The sequence below is a fragment of the Pinus tabuliformis genome, chromosome 5_2 (assembly GCF_031772625.1).
Source record: "Pinus tabuliformis cultivar Carrire ecotype Pingquan chromosome 5_2, CPIR1, whole genome shotgun sequence".
Classification (NCBI taxonomy): Eukaryota; Viridiplantae; Streptophyta; class Pinopsida; order Pinales; family Pinaceae; genus Pinus; species Pinus tabuliformis.
The window spans coordinates 369,788,443-369,807,539 of NC_142306.1; the positions used below are offsets into that span (position 1 = coordinate 369,788,443).

A 19,097-nucleotide genomic window follows, 5' to 3' on the forward strand; every position below is an offset into this window, starting at 1 on the left:
AACCAAATCCGAATAATACAATAGTCTATGGTATACAAGATAAAATGATAAACTTCGTTGCAACTTCGATGTCGTATCTTGTCCTGCCAGTCCTTCGCTCCCGTATTGCTCACTAGTAGTGCCTTAGTCCATCAATGCCACTACACATCGAGACCCCAAGAGGGCTGCCACCTAACAATGCTGCAAGTCACTTCTGTTGCATGTACACTGGCTCATCACACTGCTCTTTAGGCTGGTCAATACCTGAGCTCCAATCTGCCTTCTAGTAGCCTCTTTCGTCCATCAAAGAGCTATTCATAAGGCTCCAAACTTCACCCAATCACACATCAACAATGTCCTTCTTGTCTGTTGCTCTAGGGCTACTTTGGGTAGCCAACACACTCCCCTCCAATTAGATCAATGGCACCTAGTCACGTCACTGTTAATTATGCTCCTAGGAAGACTCTTCACCTCCTCGGAAGATCCTCCACATGGCATCAATAGGTTGACACTGCATTTGAGCTTCTTCGGAATGATGACACTGACCAAGCTTTCTTAGGAGAGGTATATGATGGCATGGATTTCATGGTTGAGAAAACCATGGAAATCATTTCACAAGAGTCTCCACTGCTTTTGTTGGTTGATGATCATTTTGCTGATTTAGTCAAGAAAATCATTGTTGATAGGTGGAACAATTTCAACACTCCATTGCACACTTTAGCACATGCCTTGAACCCCAAATTTTATGATGAAGAGCTTATTGCTCGAAGCAATGGAAAGAAGAAGGCACCCCATAAGGATAGAAAGGTGGCTAATGGGGTGAAAAAAGCCCTTATGAGAATGTTTCCATCTCATCTACATAGGGAGGTAAAGGAAAAATTTGGCAATTTTGCTGCAGGATTAGATGATTATTCAGATATATCAGTTTTGGTAGAGAGAAGCACCATGAATCCAGTTAGGTGGTGGATTTGTCATGGAGCAAATGGTGTACATTTGCATAACCTTGCCATTCGTGTTCTTTCACAAGTGGCAAGCTCTTCATCAACAAAAAGGAATTGGAGTACCTATGGTTTTATTCATTTTGTGAAGCGCAATAGGTTGGGCTCATAGAAGGCAGATGATCTTGTTTATGTGCACTCCAACCTTTGCCTTGCATCTCGTAGGGGTCCAAAATACAACAGTGGTCCTTCTAAAGAATGGGATCCAGAAAGTGCTGATTTGGATCTCTCTCTTGCTGCCCTGAATATTGAGGTCCAACCTGGAAGTGGAATTGGCCCATCATCTTCTTCAGCACCACAATCCATTGTTGAGCATGCTTCTGCTTCTATTTTTGATGAGGATTATGATGATGAGGATTAGTCTTTTGTCTTTATAGTTCTTGCAACCTCATAGTCTTTATTATACTTGCAGCCTCATATATATAATAAACGCTGATTTTGAGACTTGGATATATAATAAAGGTTGATTTTGGATGTTCCGATATTGCTATTTTCGTTATGTGATCATTCATGAGTAAATGTGACGTAAATTTAATCATAATGTTTAAACTTTAAATGTAATAAATTATAATGTATCATGTATGCTTTATGATTGCACATAACATTTCTTAAATGTCCTAAATTCTAATATATATATATATATATATATATATATATCACATTTCCTTGTTTCCAAAATTTAGGGGGGTCATCTTTCGTACCTGTGCTTGTTTCGGAAACTTGTACCTGTTTCCCCGTTTCGTGCAACTTAGGTTTGAAGAGTTCTCCACCAGGTGGGGGTTGGTGCTTCTCCTCCTCCACTACCACCGATGGCATGCAAATCACCACCTCCTACATTATCCTCTTGCTCCAAGTCGTCCTCTGGCTCACTGTCAGAAAACACCTCTGTATAATGGCCCTTGCCCTTGGTACACCTATGCTTCGATGCCCATGGCTCCTAACAAGTGAAGTACAACTTCCTCCTATGGAGGTCTCTCCGAGTCTCGTCATCCAACTGTCCATGCCCCTAAACATCTCTTTGTGGTGGGGGCCTAGTGTCTCGGCCACTCTGTGGGAAAGGAGCTCGTGGTGGAATTGGTGCCCTAGTCTTGGAAATTGCGTCCTGTAATTCCTTGTGCGATTCACTGTCTCCTGTAGAGTGGTGGGCCTGCTTGGCCTCACTAGCCCATGCAAGGGCTCAACTAAACCCTCCACAAATGTGGAGACCCTTATGGCATCTGAAAAATCCGACACCATCACCAACACGCTTAAGAACTCCGATATGTAGTGCTCAGGGCTGCCTGTCTACTTGAGCTGGGTTAACTCTCTGAAATGTTCCTCCGGATCCCTCTTGTCAAAACACTCCAAACCCTTCGTGTGAAGTCCTCATAGGAAGTCACGCTGGCATGCCCTAGCATGGTCAACCCGTGGAACCACCAATTGTGTGCCTCTCACTCCAAGTGCAAGGTAGCCATTTTGATGGCGTCCACCTCATTCATCCGATTAAGATGAAAATACGTATTGAACTTCTCCACCCATGCCCTAGCCATGCACTTGGATGAACCATCAAATATGGGGAGATACATCCTCCCAATCGTACGTTGTAGCTTTGAATTGTGCATGCCTGAGCCTCCTGTGCCCTTGACCCTATCATGCTGCTTGAGCTGGCAGAAATCTTAGAAGTTCAGTGCAACTCGAAATTCATCCCCTATTGACTGTCACTCCCCGAAATACTCTCCCATGGGCATCTCATCCTGTGCAGCCTGCTTACTAGCTCCTGAAGGTAAAAACATGGGCAATGTAGTCCTGGTTGGCTCACTGAAAGCGTGTGGGTGAGTCAAAGGGGAATGATGATCGTACTGGTGGGAAGCTCTCGAGGTCTCCCCGAACACAAAATCTTGGTGGATGCTCTTGTCCCGGTTCTGCTGCTTAATCTCTTCCAGCATTTCTTTCTACCCCTTTGCCAGGTCACTCAAAGCCTTCAAGAGGCTATTGAATGTTGCCTCCTCTTTGCTCATAGGTTCCACCATGTTTGCTTCCTCTACCTCTTGATCTGGGGCTTCAATATTAGGTGTGATCTCTAATTCCCTCTCCCTAAGTATCTATGCCTCCTATAAGTAATGTTCTGCTTCTCTTCTGTCGTCATAGAAGATTTACCGCACGGATGAGCCAAAATTAGTGCTCTGATACCACTGTAATATTCCTACTAGGAATTAACAGTGATAATCAAAACACATCACATACAACACTAAAATTCAACATGCAATTAAACACCCATAAATTTAGCCAAAAATTGCACCAAGCTGAGCCATTTTATTATCAAGAGGAATGTACAATATATGTATGGAATGTGTGCACTTGGGCTTGCTAAAGCAAGCTAGACAAACCCTAGGTGAGAAAATGTGCTGCTGCTCTTCAAGCTCTACGCTGGCCCTAGAAATCTGCAACTGCTGGCTGGGAAGAGACTGTTGTTTGACCCCTCTAGAGTGCTTAGAAAATTTTGTAAAATTAACCTTGGGCTCTCCTCATTAAACCCACAAAGACCCAGAAAGGGTTGGGCCTAGTTCCAACCTTCCGAAATTACCCCTAATTAGTGCGAGCTCCTCCTCTAGCTGGGTAATTCGCACTACCTAAGAATCTGCTGCCAAAGCCCTCCAAAATAGCTGAGAAGACCCTCCAATAATTCTCCTTATGTCTCCTAGCAAACTCAGCCCCAAACTCTCGGTCAAGCCTCCACAACGAATGCCCTCCTCTAGTGATTGCGCAGGCCCCAATCAAGCCACCTTGTGCATACCCAAGAATGAGAAATTCGGCCTAAAGAATGGCCACCCAATTTGCCCGTCAATCCACTACAAAAATGCTGCTAAATACCAAGGGAATGTGCCCCTAAATTCCCGGAATCAGCTCTTCCTTGAAGCTCTCTCCCCACAAGAGTGTGTGGTCCTTTCCTGTGCCCAGTCTGCTCCAACCTAGCTTAAATCTCCCTGTAGAATTCCTCTGGAACAACTCCATAATCATAGCAAAGGCTCCCCTAGGGTGGCACTCGAAGTCCATCGAAGAAGGAGTTGAGATCTCCCCTCGGAAATCTAGTGTGCTGAATTACACTTCGTAGACTTGGCTCAACAACTCAAGCGTACAAGAGAGTTTGTTTGTCAAATGATCAAAAGCCCTCAAATGATGCCTTATCCTTCTATTTATCCTTGAGTTCTCTCTTTCTCTCCATGTGGGCCCCATACATCGGCCCCCTTCTTCTCCCTCTCTCTCCACAAGTGCGTTTTTCTCCAAGGGGTGCGTATTCCTCTTGGGGTGGCCCCCACCTTCCACTAGGAATTTGATTTGCCTCCTTTTCCTATGTTGGAGCCTCCTTAAGCCAAAATTCCAAGTGGGGTCCTCCTAACCCACTTTCCTAAGTCTAAGATGGAAAAACTTCAAAATTGGCAAAAATGGTAATGTACTTAACAAAATTGCTAAGCAGGAATATCACAAATCAACAGTAACCTCCTCCTCAATGTTTAGCTTACGTGGCCCATCTCCCATTCGATTTGTCTACAAATGGTGGTGCGAATTGTTTTTGGAGGCTCGACTTGGTCTCTTGGTCATTATTTCCTTTTACTGGCTATATTTTGAGTACATCCTCTTATTTTCTTGGTCTACGTTAGTTGCAATGGCTAGTGGACCCTTCTCCAACAACTAGATTTGACCCAATGGCTACTTTTTGACTCAATTCCACTTTGACTTCTCCCTTGACAATTCGACTTAGCCTCTTAATGCTGGATCTCCAATGTCCTTGTCCTTTTGGCAATCTAAAACACGGGTTTTTCTACTCCGGTTTTGATTTGTACTGAGTATGTCTTTGTTTTTGTCGATCATCTTGGGCATTGGCACATCATCACCTTGGCTGCCACATCATCCTACCCCTGTTCCTAATCTCTAACGCCTTGCATGATCTCAAAATTTTGACACCTGGGTATTGTTCATCTCGTTGTGTTGTATCAGTTTTGACATAACACATTCAAGTTTTTGCCCAATGCTTTGTCTAAAAATTCACTTGGAATATATCCCTTATCTCGCTGACCAAGTTTGACTAAGCCATAATTTTTCACCAGATGCTTTGATTGGAAAATTTCTACATGACATGGAATCTTCTAGTCATGCTTTGTAATCTGAAACTAGGTTGGCTTTTTGACCACTTTGACCATTTTGCATTGGAAACTGTGACCTGCCTTGGGAAACGTAAAAGTTGTTGCAAGCTATTGCTATACTGTGAGAGCAGTCACTAGTAATACTACACCAAGGTTAAGGTCACCTATAGATTCTATAGACACTAACCATATGGAATGACATAGGAACACGTTGACGTGGGCTGGACTGGCCCATACACCAGTGATCACCCCCACAAATGTAGGCTCCCATAAAACCATGAGTCCTCCTGTGAAGTCCATCAAGGTTCTCCAATCCAATTAGAGATGAGATTGCCTAGGTGAAGCTTTCAAGGGAGGGGACATTGTTCGACCAAACAAAATGGACTCAAACTGACACAATACAGGTCTAAGATATTGAATACAGGGCCTCGCATAGTTTTTGTATGGCTTTAACTTGTGACCTTGGGATTATAATGGTGGTGAATTCTGCACTGAAAAACTATGTACCCCTACTAATAGAGGGTTAACAGGGCTGTTATGAAACATATAATAAAACAACAGTGGAAAGAGGACAATATCTTACTTAATAGCTCAATCTTCTAGGCAATCCAAGGAGAAAATATACTAGATTGTCTAGATAAGTTTCCAGTCCTTCTAGGGCAACTTATCATACACTAGCATAGAGCCATCTTAACCCCGGATCTATCAAGCGTTAAGAGAATCAAATGTCTTGAGATGCAAACCTTTTCTCAAGTTATATATATTTTGAAGGAATTCCAAACATTCCTTTAGAGTCAAATCAAGATATATTGTTGCTTCCATTTTTCTTAATTCTATGTATTTATACTTTTGGGTTTAACACTAAGTGTAGATCCATCTTAGACTCGTATCTCCATTTTTTTTAATTCAACGTATTTATGTTTTTGGGTTTAACACAAGCGTAGATTCATCTTAAACCCAAATCTCTTAAATGCTCAAAGGGATCAAATTTATTAAGTTGTAAATTTTTCTATCATTTAATTCCATGTCATGTATTAATTCTTTCATATTAAATGATAAAAAAGTTACACCTTAAGAAATTTTATCCCTCTTGGTGTTTGATAGATTCAAGTTTAAGATGAAACTGCATTGTTTTGATATATATATATATATATATATATATATATAGTTAGTTAGTTAGTTAATTTTTTGTTGTCACGTAAAGTTACATGATAACATCTCCCTTGTTAGAAAATCAGAAAGGTAGAAAAATTTGCTTATGTTGATAATTACTTGTGATATTTTTGTGTTCTTATCAACTTTTTTATGTTCTTTTATATTTGTTTCATCAAGCAATTATCAAAAACAAAACACAAAGATCAAGACACCAGATGTAGGCACCCTGCTACGGCTAAAACCCCTCTATAGGGAAAACCCAGTCAAACTCTTCCACTGGAAAATTCAAGTTGAGATAGACCAAGAACCTAGACCAAAAGACCTTCCTCGTCCACCAAGTCAACCTTCCAATATGATTCGACAAATTTCAGTAGTCTCTTCTTCTCCAGCAGCTTCAGCCCAACAACAACAACCCAGAATTTCTCCCCCCAGCAAATCTCCTACTCCCAAGTAGCGCATTCTCTAGGTAAGTGAACCTTTCCATGTGGCCATGATGTAGGATGTCCCCAAAGTTGTCAAGAGAACTCCAATTGCCTAGGGAAGAATGCCAAGCCAACACCAACTGCAATGTTCTAGGGAAAAATACCAAGTCAACACAAATAGAACTCAAGCCATCTCTGAGCAAATCGTTGCCATTGTGTAATTCCATCATGGACCATCTCCCATGTCTCAATCCATCTCGGACCATGTAGGCTCTGATAATACACCATGTGCCCCGAATCTCATGAAGCACCTTGAAAAGTTGTGTAAACGCTTTTAGAGTAACCCCAAAAGCTGACAATAGAACTGGTAAAAGATGAGGTTGTTAGGTTTCTATGATTGTGATTTCTGTAATTAGATTTCCTAGAATTTACTGATTTTAGCCAATTCTCGAGTAATATGACCATCATCAGTCACACTCTATTCTCTGTTATTAAAATATGCAATTTTTTAAAGTACAACAAGCCTAAGAGATCACTCCCCTTCACAGTTTGATCCAGACAATTTCATAATTTTACAGCTTAAAGCAATTGCTTTCTAATTATTCAAGTATGTTCAATGTATCTTCACAGCTGGGAATGAAGAAAAATCACTTCCATACCTTCTTTACTTACAAGGAGGACCAGGCTTTGAAAGTCCACGCCCACAAGAAGCTAGTGGATGGCTGAAGAAAGCTTGTGAAGAATACCGTATAATTCTGTTAGACCAGGTAGGGTAGTGTGGTTATGCTTTCAATCTTACTAAGTGCAAGTTTATGTTGGATTTCAAGATGATATCTGTTTTTGAGGCAAATGACTATTTTTCTGTTGTGGCAGCGTGGAACAGGCTTGTCAACTCCTTTAACAGTGTCTTCACTTTCTCAGTTCTCCTCTGCATTGCAGCAGGCCGATTATTTGCAACATTTTCGTGCAGATAACATAATAAATGATGCAGAGTTTATTCGAGTTCGTATAGTACCAAATGAAGAACCTTGGACAGTTCTTGGACAGGTTAGAATCTAGATCATATACTTTTTGGTCTTCCCATTTTCATTTTGATTTGTTATAGATTTTCACATGCAAAAATGAAAAGTACTATTACATTGGAAGCTGGGTAGAGAATCATTTTCACTAGTGTGAAGAGTATTCATTTTTTTTTCCCATCACAACTGATTTCCCATGACAATAACAGATAATGAAGAAAAGAAGAATCAATAAAAAATTACAGCTAGAATTGTGAAGCAAGCTTTGTAACCCATTATGGCAAAACTTATTTGCTATATTACTTCCACAGACAGGGAAATTTGAAGTATTTGAGAATTTTCCTTGCTGGGTCTTGTACTAAAAAAACGAAGGTTTTTTTTGATAATGCTGAACCCCTGCAGTTTGAAAGTGTAAGTCAAAACCAAAAGGAACACAAATGTAATGTTTTTCACACCTGTTTACAAGCTGTCTCAAGGACATTATTGCAAATAATCATCGACTGTCGTTCCTACAAATAACCTGCAGTAGTGTCATGTTTCAGAAAATCTGATTGGAAATACATGTACAATGCCTTTTGATCTTATGCAGTGATCTACCTATACTTAGGCAGAGAAGGCCTGACAGGCATACTAAAGTTTGTATTTTGCTGGCTTCTGTTGGAGAATTGATGCCCTGTTTCAATGTCTATATTATTATTAAATAAAAAACTTCTTTTAATTATCGATATTGCAATATGTACATGTTATGAATATAATTTAGATAAAAATAATATAAATAAATAATAATAATAATCATAGTAATGATTAATTAAATAATCATTAGTATAGAAGAGGCATGTCTCTAAGAACATGACCATTCATGAAGGGACACCTGCCTAGGTATATAAGCGGACCCTCATTTGTAACCACAATATCTCATATCTCTTGTATTCAAACATTCTTTATATAAATATTACTATCCTATAATGGATACTTTTATATTTCAGATATTCTGAGTATTCCACTGTGTTTACGAACTGTTGAAGTTGTAATTAGGTTCGGTCTTCATTATCATGATCTTGTAAAGAGTAAAAAAGAATTCATTTGAGTCAAAAAGAAAATTATTTTTGTCATGTCCTATTTGGACATTCTAAAGAAAAAGAAAATTAAATTTTGATGTACCTTTGGTCAAATCCCAACTGCCAAATCAGCCCTCCAGATGACAAGTTGGTTCTGTCTTGAGAGGCATCTTTTCAGACATGGAAACAACTATATATTGGCATCTCTTCTCCACCATTTGCAACCAGTTCGCATCTCTTCTATGGAGGACAAATTCAGATATGTTTGAGGCACTTATCTTCTGTGGTATGAAAGATATTTGAGGGACAATCTTCTGTAATGATGCAAGCATTCTGTGGCACTTCTCTCTGCGATATGCAAGTTTCCTGTAGCACCATACTTCTGTGATATGTGAGTTTCCTGTGGCTTTCAAGCGAAGTTCTGAGGAAGTTTTCTGTGACTATACAAAGTTCTTCTCTCTCTAGTTATGCAAATTCTCTCTATGATTACACAAGTTCTGGGCAGACTTTCTTCTGTGGATATACAAAGTTCTGGGCAGGTTTCTCTCTGTAGTCATGTAAAGTTCTCATCGATGGATATATGAAATTTTAAGGCTCATTATCAAGGATGAAATTCATGTTGAAAATTGACAGCTGAGAGATGAATTTCCTTAAATAAAATTTCATTTCTGACAATTCTGGAGTGACTTTCTAAAAATAGAAAGCCATTTCTAGCATTTCAATTATGACTTTCCAAAAATAGTAAATCACCTTGTATCAATTGATAATCAAGTATAGTTGATGGAAAATCACTCAAACTATCATTAATCAATCCTAATTGTTCAATTTTTACTTAATCATCAATATTATCATTATCCTTATGATTTTATGTTATTATTATAAAAAAAAAAGTTCAAATCACCTTACGTTAATACTTCACTCCCCTCTCTCCTTAATGTCTCTCATGACTCTACATTACTCTCTCATTAAAGACTTGGCATATTTTTCTTACACATTCATTGAAGGCATGTCATAAAAGATTCCTCTTATGCACTCTTTAAAGCATATGTTACGCTCTCTTAAATGCATAAGTTACAAAGGCATGCGTATCTCTCCTTAAATGACATTTGTTACCCTCTCTCCTTAATGGCTTGAGTTACTCTTCCTAAAAGGACATGGGTTACACTCCTCAAGGCATGCGAGATTCCTTCTTTGAAGGCATGTGTTGCCTCTCTCCATAATGGCTTAAGTTACTCTTCCATATTTGGCATACGAGTTACTCTAAGACTTGCTCCTCCTTTATGGCATGAATTCGTTGCTCCTCTCCTATATATATGTACCTCATATCTTTTCCCCTCATTAATTGTGCATTGTGAAAGAAGGATTCAAAATTGAGAGATAGAGTTGGAGAGACTTGAAGAAGATTGCGAGGAAGAGAGACTTGGAGAGTAAGAGCAGAACTTGAAGGTTGATTCAGTATTTGCATCAGCTGCTGCTATCAATGATCTTCATGCTACAACTTGTTCAAATTTGGGTGAACTTACTCATTCTCTTGCTCTCTCATTGTACTTTGTATCTTTGCTGAGCAATTGATATCTAATAGAAAAAGAATCTGGTTGGTTTTTCTCCTGGTCATTGGACTTAAATTCTCTGTGTCTCATTCTATTCTTGGTTGTTTTTCATTGTGCATTTGGTTTATGTTCTATCTACAATTGCTTAACTAATATTGCAGCATAAAGAAGTTTTGTAATAAGTGATTGTTACAACATAGAACATCAGATTTTAACATGGTATCAAAGCTTTGGTGAAGACAAGCCCAAGAAGATAAAGAGTTGTCACTTCTTATTTGCTACTGAAATAAGGAGTCCTTAGTTGCTGCTGAAATAAGGAGATCTTATTTGCTGTCCTATTTTCCGCTGAAATAAAGAGATCTTATTTCTTGTCCTATTTGCTGCCGAAATAAGGAGATCTTATTTGTTGTCTTATTTGCTGCCGAAATAAGGAGATCTTATTTGTTGTCCTATTTGTTGCTGAAATTTGTTTGACATGATCAAGATGTCTTCTTTTTACTTCAAGAATGAAGAGAAACTGAATGATGCTTCAAATTTTGGTCCATGGAAGGCAAGGTTGGATATTACTCTTGAGGAGCATGATGCACTAGAATATACTGAAGGTGAGGCAGCAAATCCACTAGAAAGTTTGAATGCTGCTATCAAGACTAGATACAAGAAAAGAGAAGTCAAGGATAAGAAGACTATCCTTGATTCTCTTGGAGACCATCTCATCACCAATGTCTCCAACTTGAAGAAATCTAAGGAAATGTATGACAAGTTGATTGGAATGTATCAAGTAAACAACTTGAGTCAAATCTTTGCTTTGAAGAACAAGGGTCAACATAGAATGCTTCAAGTGTCATAACATTGGTCATATGGGACGTAATTGTAACTTGATTTGGGCACCTTCTAAAGCTAGAACCATGCCAGAAAAGAAAGTTACACAAGTATGGAGAAGAAAGAAAATACAATCTGAAAATCTCCTGAACCCTCCAGCCAACAACACATGTTGTTGACTTGATGAAGATATTCTTGATATTTCAAGTGTTTGATGATGGGATTCTGCCAAAAAGAGACCATGCATACAGTTAGGGGGAGCTTGTGATTTTTGATCATTATTACAGAAGCTATTCATGAAAGGGTCCTTATGAAATCCTTGTTGAGCTATATTAACAATCATCCTTTGATAAAGATCATTTCTCAGGAGCACTACATTGAAGAACATGATCTTGTAACCATTGTTTGGATTGTTGTTGAAGATGTTTTCCACTTAATCACTAAGAAAAATTTGGAGCAGCAGAGAAGGCCATCCAATGCTAGAGAAATGGGGCAAATAACTATGTTGTTGGTATTACAGAAGTTGAATGTCTCGACTCAGGGATATAATGTGAGAACAGGTAAGTCAAGGATAGTAATAGAGGCAACCTTCAAACAAACAAACACATCTGGGAATGGAACTTGAAGCAAGAGCAGTTGGAAGAATCTAGCATAATTGAAGCATTGCAAAAAGTTGTCAACCAGTAAAAGAATTTAAAAGACAGTCACAGATTGGATATCAAAATCTGCTAGTGGAGATAACTTGCAGAGACTTTTACAAGAACACAAGGAAAAGATGGCTCATCAAAAGGACTATAGAAAGGAGAATGTTGTGCAGTCAAATATAGCTCAGTAACTTAAGGAGAAGCACAAAGATACAAAGGAATCCTGATTTGAAGAAAGATAGCGAGAATGACAGTGGCATCTTCTCTTGATTTAGACTATAAAGACTCCTTAATTCTGACTGTGAAGACAACAAAATTCGCATTGCAAAAGCATAAAAACTTGGACTTGAACATTTGGTGTATGGCTATTTGGAGCCTATTTGGAAGCATTGAAATGGAGCATCTTTAAGCATTGTTGAAAGCATTATGAAGAAGTTCTGAGACATGAAGAGGGGATAATGTGCTAGTTGATGATGAGGCAAAAATCCTTCTATCTTGAGTAAAAAGAAGAGCACCACGACAGGGGGAGTAACATACCCATAAAAATATACTATTCATAAAGAACAAAAGCAGTTCGACAGGGGGAGTCCTTGTGCACTCCTTTGCCATTGATGTCAAAGGGGGAGAAGAAGAATATTGCCATCAATGACAAAGGGGGAGATTATTAATCTAGGTTGTCATTGATGTCAATATAGCAGTGTTTGTGATGGAAAATTCTTTGATACATGATTGCCCATTGATGCCCATTGATCATAATGCTCATAGTGATGAAAGTTTGATATATGATGATATGATGAGATGGAGGACCCAAGTGGATTGAACAGCAGGAGGTCAATTGAACAGCAAATGATGCAGGAGGTCAATTGAACAACAATTGAACAACAGATGACGCAGGAGGTCAATTGAACAGCAAATGACGCAGGAGGTCAATTGAACAACAATTGAACAACAAATGATGCAAGAGGTCAATTGATCAACAATTGAACAACAAATGACGCAAGAGGTCAATTGATCAACAATTGAACAACAAATGACGCAGTAGATCCAGTAAAGCAACAGGAGCAAGAAGCCAAAGAGTAAGATGAAGAGTTTATCGAAAGCCATCAAAGAAACAAGTCATCGGAGCAAGAGAAGCAGGTTATCGCATATGCCCAAGGGTAAGTGTTATCAAAAGAACAAAGAGAAACAATGATAACAGAGGAGTAAAGAAGAAAACTATCGAAAGAGCGAAAGAGTTAAGAGAAGTCACAGGAGCAACAACTATCGGAAGAGCGGGGGTAGTAAAGTACGGACTTCCTTGATCGTGGCTAAAGTCTCGTACTCAATCCTAGTCGTCGATCTCATAGTCAACCCTTCGATCACTGTCAACTACGAGGGTTAAGGCCGTTTTTAATCCATGTGCCAGTTGAAGTCCTGCAAACCGTCAATTGCGATAAGGCTGTGGACCCGACAGGTTTATTAACAACTGCTTAAGATCATATCGCATCCGCTCCGTCAGCCGTAGGGGATTGACTATGTTATGAGAAGACCTCCGGAAGTTGCGATTGCGATTAAAGGTGATGATGTGGCATGTGGGACCTCCATATGGGTAATGTATCTTGAGCATCTATCACAGAGAAGAGGTAACAATTCACAACTCGTGAACTTGAAGGAACAGAGGAAGCCAGAAGGTCAAGCGAACGAAAGAAGAAGTCGAAAGGTCGAGAAGCCAAAGGTCTGGCAGATGATGAAGGTACAAAAGAAGCCGAAGATCGAGTGAGAGAGAAGTAAGCAGAAGGACAAAAGTAAGTCGAAGGTCCAGGAGGAAAGAAGGAAGCCGAAGGTCCAGTAGGACAGAAGGAAGCTGAAGGTCCAGCAGGACAAGAGGAAGCCGAAGGACGAAGCAATTCTGTTGATTGGGTTAATCTTTGAAAGGCTTAGACTTGTGATGAATTAATCAAGTACATAACACAACTTGAAGAACAATTCTGTGAAGGGGAAAAATAAAGTTTCATCTGACATCGTTTGAAGGGAGAAGTAGCCAGCACCAGCATTGAAGCGTTTGTGAGTCTGTTTCTGGGAAGTAAGAGATCGCGATAGCAAGAACAATGAGAAGCAATCACGCTTGAAACAATTACTACAACAGTAAAGAAAAGAAACTTGAAAATAGAGAATTGCTTTTGTGCATACATTGAGGCTTAGCGCATATATCTTGTTGGAAAGCTTCAACAAATCTTGGAAACATTATTGGAGATCATGATGCCTATTTGAAATCATCATGAGGTAACTTTGCAGACTCTGTTAGGGCAATATGAAGAGTTGTGAAGACTCCTTCATATGAAGACACGCTGTCATTGATGTAGTAGTGAACGTGTAGATAGACAAAATTCAGTGAAGAAGATGTTGGGAGCAAAGAATAACTATCAAACATATCTAGACAATATATAGCAGAGGGTTGGAGCCAATGTTGCACACATCGCGATCGGGATTTAATCGGCGCCGGGAAAAAATCGGAAAAATCGTTAAAATCGGGAAAAAATCGGGAAAAAAATCGGAAAAAATCGTTTGGCACAAAAATATTCATTTTTTTTCATTTTTTTTCAATTTTTTTAATATCTAAACCATCTACAACATAAAATAAATACATTGACACATAAATATGATAAAAAAACTAATATATAAGATGTTCAATATCATTTCTAGCGCTAAAATCACACATAACATTGAATCATGTCCTGAATAGTAAGTCCTGAGTCCCAAGTCCAACTCAGCCTCAAAATATCAACAAAAAATATGATAATGTATCTCATCATGTCATAATGTCATATACAATAAAATGAAAGTCTAATCCTATTGATTTCCTCTGCCCCTCTTGCGAGAATATGGCACAGCTTTCTCTTTCCCTCTAGATGTAGAAGCTGGTGCCTGTGGTGGTGGAAATGGCAGTGGAGTCTGACGTGCTCTAGAAGCTGAAGAACTAGTAGTAGCAGCTACAAGAGGCTGAGGTGGACGGAGACCACGTCCTCTACTGGTGGTAGTGGTAGCCCGGGTAGCCCGGGTAGGCGGTGTCACCTCCTCCTCCTGCTCCTCCAACTCCTCCTCCTCCTGCTCCTGCTCCTCCTCCTCCTCCTCCTCCTCCTCCCCCTCCTCCTCCCCCTCATCCTGCACTAACCAATCCTCAGTGGGATCCATGAGAGGCCTCTCGGTCTCAACCCTCCATTCAGCAGTGGTGTCAATCCCATCCAATGAGATGGCTTCCGTATCAGGTGTCTTCTCTAGTTGTTTCACCCACAATCGAAGATTGTAGTAGACATAGACCATGTCATTAAGTCTATGGGACTCCAACCTGTACAAAGTTCATGAAATAATAAATTAATAATTAATATTATAAAAAAAATATTGTTTAAAACTTTAATGAATTCAAAAATTTATTTGGAAATTTGCAATATTTTAAATGTTTAAGTGTTAACCTATTGCGCTTCTTGTTGTGTATTTTTTCAAATACACTCCAATTGCGCTCACATCCCGAGGAGCTGCATGTTTGGCTGAGGATGCGCACGGCAAGATTTTGCAAAAGGGGTACTCTGCCACCATACATCTTCCACCATGCGTCTACAACAAAATTACAAAGAAAATTTTAAATAAACATAAGAAAAAAATGGAATTTGAAGAAACAATGAAATTTGAAACAAAGTTACAAAGTACATACTACAAACTAAAAAATACCTGGGATTTTAACCGTCCTATCATTGATAGCCATCTCAAAGCCAAATGTGCCACCTGACAACTTATATTGCTCAATTTGTCTAGAGACCTCCATACGTTCTTCTGGAGTTTTCACCATCTTCTGGACACAGGTTAATAATCCTTCCACGACCTCAACATCAAAATTAAACCCACATGCATAAGAAAATGCAGGGTTCAGGAAAAGGCCAGCAGCATGAATGGGACGATGGAGTGTGTTGTTCCATCGCTCATCAATGACCTTCCATAGAAGGAGTTGTCTCTGGAACCCATCATCTCCCTTGTCATCATAGTAGGACCGAATGGCTTCTTTGGCCCTATCCATGGCTTCATACAAATAGCCCATTGCGGGCTTCTCACCATCTACCAACCGAAGAACCTTTACCAAAGGTTCTGTGACAGCGCACACCTCCTGCACTCCCGCCCAGAAGTCTTCTTGGTATGAAACAAGTCTGCAGACGGCCTCTCCTTCTGGTTTGCGGCTCATTGGCGAAGAACGCCACTCCTCTGAAACAAACATTCTCTTCAAATCCCACATAGAATTCAAGAGGGATTGAAGAGATATGAAACTCGTCGCAAACCGTGTAATGGCGGGGCGCACCAACTCTTTGTTGTTGGTGCATTTTCTCATCAAGCTAAGCACAGATGTGTGATTGTAAATAAATTTTGTGATGGTTTTTGATGAGTCAACAGCCTCTTTGACAAAGGGAATTTTCCCTATGTCCTCTAACATCAAATCAATACAATGGGCAGCACAAGGTGTCCAAAATAAAGTAGGATGCCTGTCCATAAGCAATCTACCAGCAACAACATAATTTGCAGCGTTGTCCGTTATGACTTGGACAACATTTTCTGCACCCACCTCCAAAATAAACACATCCAGCAAATCACATAAATTTTTTGCATCTTTGATTTGATGAGTTGCATCAACAGATTTGATAAACATAGTCCCCAAGGGACAACTAACCAAGAAGTTTATAAGGGTTCTCCCCTTTTGGTCAGTCCAACCATCTGACATAACAGTGCATCCTGTTTGTGCCCATGATGCCCTAAAATCCTCCAATCTTTGGGTGCAGTCACGCTTTTCATCTTGAAGAAGCCGGCCTCTGAAATCATGAAGAGAAGGGAGTTTGTACCCCGGGCCAACACTGGCAACAGCATCAAGAGTAGGTTGGAAAAATGGATTATTCCTTATAATGCTGAAAGGAATATCACTCCAGAGGAGAAATTTTGTCATCAACTTGTCAGCTTTTTCTTTTTCAGTTCTTTTCATCATTGAACCGATAGTTGGTTGTGAACCAGGTGTGGTTCGAGGAACAAAATATGATGATGCAGCAAACGGATTGACTGACGCTGCAGTAGAACCTGTGCCACTTGGCCCACTTCCTTCAACTGACCTTCTTAGTTGCCTTTTGAGTTCTTCTTTGGCGTCTCTAGTGTGCTCTAATTCTCCCAATGCTCTCATGGCTTTTTGGATAATTTCAGCATTTGTCTTTAGACAGGGCCCCACATCACGTCCAGGGATTTGTGCAAGGTGGAACTTCAACCTGTACACCCCCCCGAATATTTCCTTTCCACACAACTTGCAAATCAAGTTTTGTCTATCATTCGGAGTTTTAGGGTCACCATATTCCCAGAAAGGATCCAATTTCCTTGGCATGTTTGTTTTTGAATTTTGAATTTGCAAACCTATGGAAAAATAAGGATTAGGAAATAGGAATTTAGGATTACATAAATGATAATAGTAAATAGTAAATACAAATTACAATTTAGCATTTGCAAAATTACAAGCTAATTATTTCCAAAATCCCAATTTCTAAACCCAAAAAACAATGAAAAATAAAAAAAAATAAACAATGTTTAAAGAAAATGAGAAAATAAAAAACAAAAATTGGTTCTCATAGTCATAACAAATAACCCATCCCAAATCAATGAAAAATTTCCAAAAATTCTTTAAAAACAATGAAAAACAAAGTTTTTAGAGAACCAAAACAAAAAAAAATTAATCTACATACCTGGTTTATGGACAAATTCGCGATCTTGGCTTGGATTCCTCCTAAAATCGGCTCCCACAAGCGACGGCAACCCTCTCCCTCCCTTCTTCTCCTTCTCCTCCTTCTCCTCCGCGGCGGACTGCTGAATGAATAAAATAAAAATCGAATTTCCATATAAAACGCCCGCTGCCCCCGTGCCCGGCGATTTTTTCTTTAAAAATCGCGATTTTTTCGAAAAAATCGCGATTTTTTAAAAAATCGCGATTTTTTCGATAAAAATCGTTAAAAAAAATTTCCGCCGATTTTTTGGATAAAAATCGCGATTCGAATCGTCATTTTGAAAAAATCGCGATTTTCCGATTTTATCGCGATTAAATCGCGATGTGTGCAACACTGGTTGGAGCCCTTGGGGTTGGTGCCTCAGAATTGGAAGGATTGGTGTCCTTGGAGTTGGTGCCTCAGAATTGGAAGGATTGGTGTCCTTGGAGTTGGTGCCTTGACAAGACAGGGTTGGTGCCTTGGAGGTTGGAGCCTCATAAAAAGTCCAAGTTGGAGCCCTATATACATTGTACTTGATTTATTGTAAAGATTATATTAATAAAATCATTTATTCCTGTTGTTCATTTTGTGTTCTAATTATAAATGATTTAGCTGACAAAAATAACAATTGAAAAGGAATACTGATTCACCCCCCCTCTCAGTATTTCCAACATGCATCAACCCCTCTGGCACAGCGCTGCCACTGCTGGATCTCCCTCTGTCTTCTTTGCTTAGTATTCTTTGTCCGGGACAGATTTCCCTTCGGATACTATCCCTGCCCCTCACTGCACAAGCTCACTTCGAATTTCTCTTCCGACAGCTGCTCTGCTTCAGAAATTCAATCTTTTGAACTCACTCTATGTGTTTTCCAATTAACCCTCAAGCCTACTTAAATAATCTTCTCGCTGACATTCAATGACCCAGATTAGAAACTAATCAATGGCTAAGATCATTTCTGCTTGATCCTCGTCTTCTTCTAGAAGTTACACCCATAGTTAGATTAATACCCATTAATTATTTTAGTTTCCTAAGTTTAGACTTAGGGTCCCATTAAAAATAATTATTTATTTTAATAAAACTGTTTCTGGGTGGAATTTCCCAAAACGCTTTCTAGGTTCTTTAGAATACATGTGCCCAAGCTTGCCTGCAAAATTTGAGACTGAGAGCACATCCGATGCTACCAAAAATCAACAGGTAGAGAGGGTGACACAGAGCCAGGAAGGGCTCACGTAGGACCCAGGCAAAAACCTTCCACACAGAGGTCCGAAATTTGCTGAGGAGGCTGACGTTCTGAGCCAGGAGGGCTGGAATAAATTCCTAAGAGCAAATTGATTCCCAACAGAGGTGACGTAGTGCCTTAGAGGTTGACGCAGGCCCACCCCGGGGCAGCGCTGGAGTAGCCAGGGACTCGTTGGATCAACTGCCGGATCAACCTGGACTTGCAGTGTAGAGTGAGGTAATCTCACTAATTTCTTCTACCAAGTGATATTCTCTGTACTGGATTGCCAGCAAGGCATTGAGAGGTTGTATTTAGAAATAACTTATGCTTAATAATAAAAACTCTCAGATCTGCCGC

At 39.6% G+C, this 19,097-nt stretch overlaps 2 protein-coding genes across 2 annotated transcripts in view; one reads left to right on the forward strand and one right to left on the reverse strand.

The window, feature by feature from the left end:
• Window positions 1–11,149, forward strand: part of LOC149158992 (uncharacterized) — a 30,940-nt gene extending 19,791 nt beyond the window's left edge. Inside the window, exons 3-6 of the mRNA XM_089434148.1 lie at window positions 7,306–7,442; window positions 7,549–7,722; window positions 8,010–8,105; window positions 10,808–11,149. Of these exons, the coding sequence (XP_089290274.1) occupies window positions 7,306–7,442; window positions 7,549–7,722; window positions 8,010–8,105; window positions 10,808–11,149 (749 nt within the window). The remainder of the gene's footprint in view (window positions 1–7,305; window positions 7,443–7,548; window positions 7,723–8,009; window positions 8,106–10,807) is intronic.
• Window positions 11,150–14,404: 3,255 nt separating this feature from the next.
• LOC149158994 (uncharacterized) lies at window positions 14,405–17,007 on the reverse strand. The gene is made up of 3 exons (XM_089433424.1): window positions 15,471–17,007; window positions 15,215–15,356; window positions 14,405–15,090 (listed from the first exon to the last, which is right to left on the reverse strand). Exons 1-3 carry the CDS (start codon window positions 16,951–16,953, stop codon window positions 14,595–14,597), a joined length of 2,121 nt encoding a protein of 706 aa, XP_089289550.1. The 5' UTR covers window positions 16,954–17,007; the 3' UTR covers window positions 14,405–14,594.
• Window positions 17,008–19,097: the final 2,090 nt, after the last annotated feature.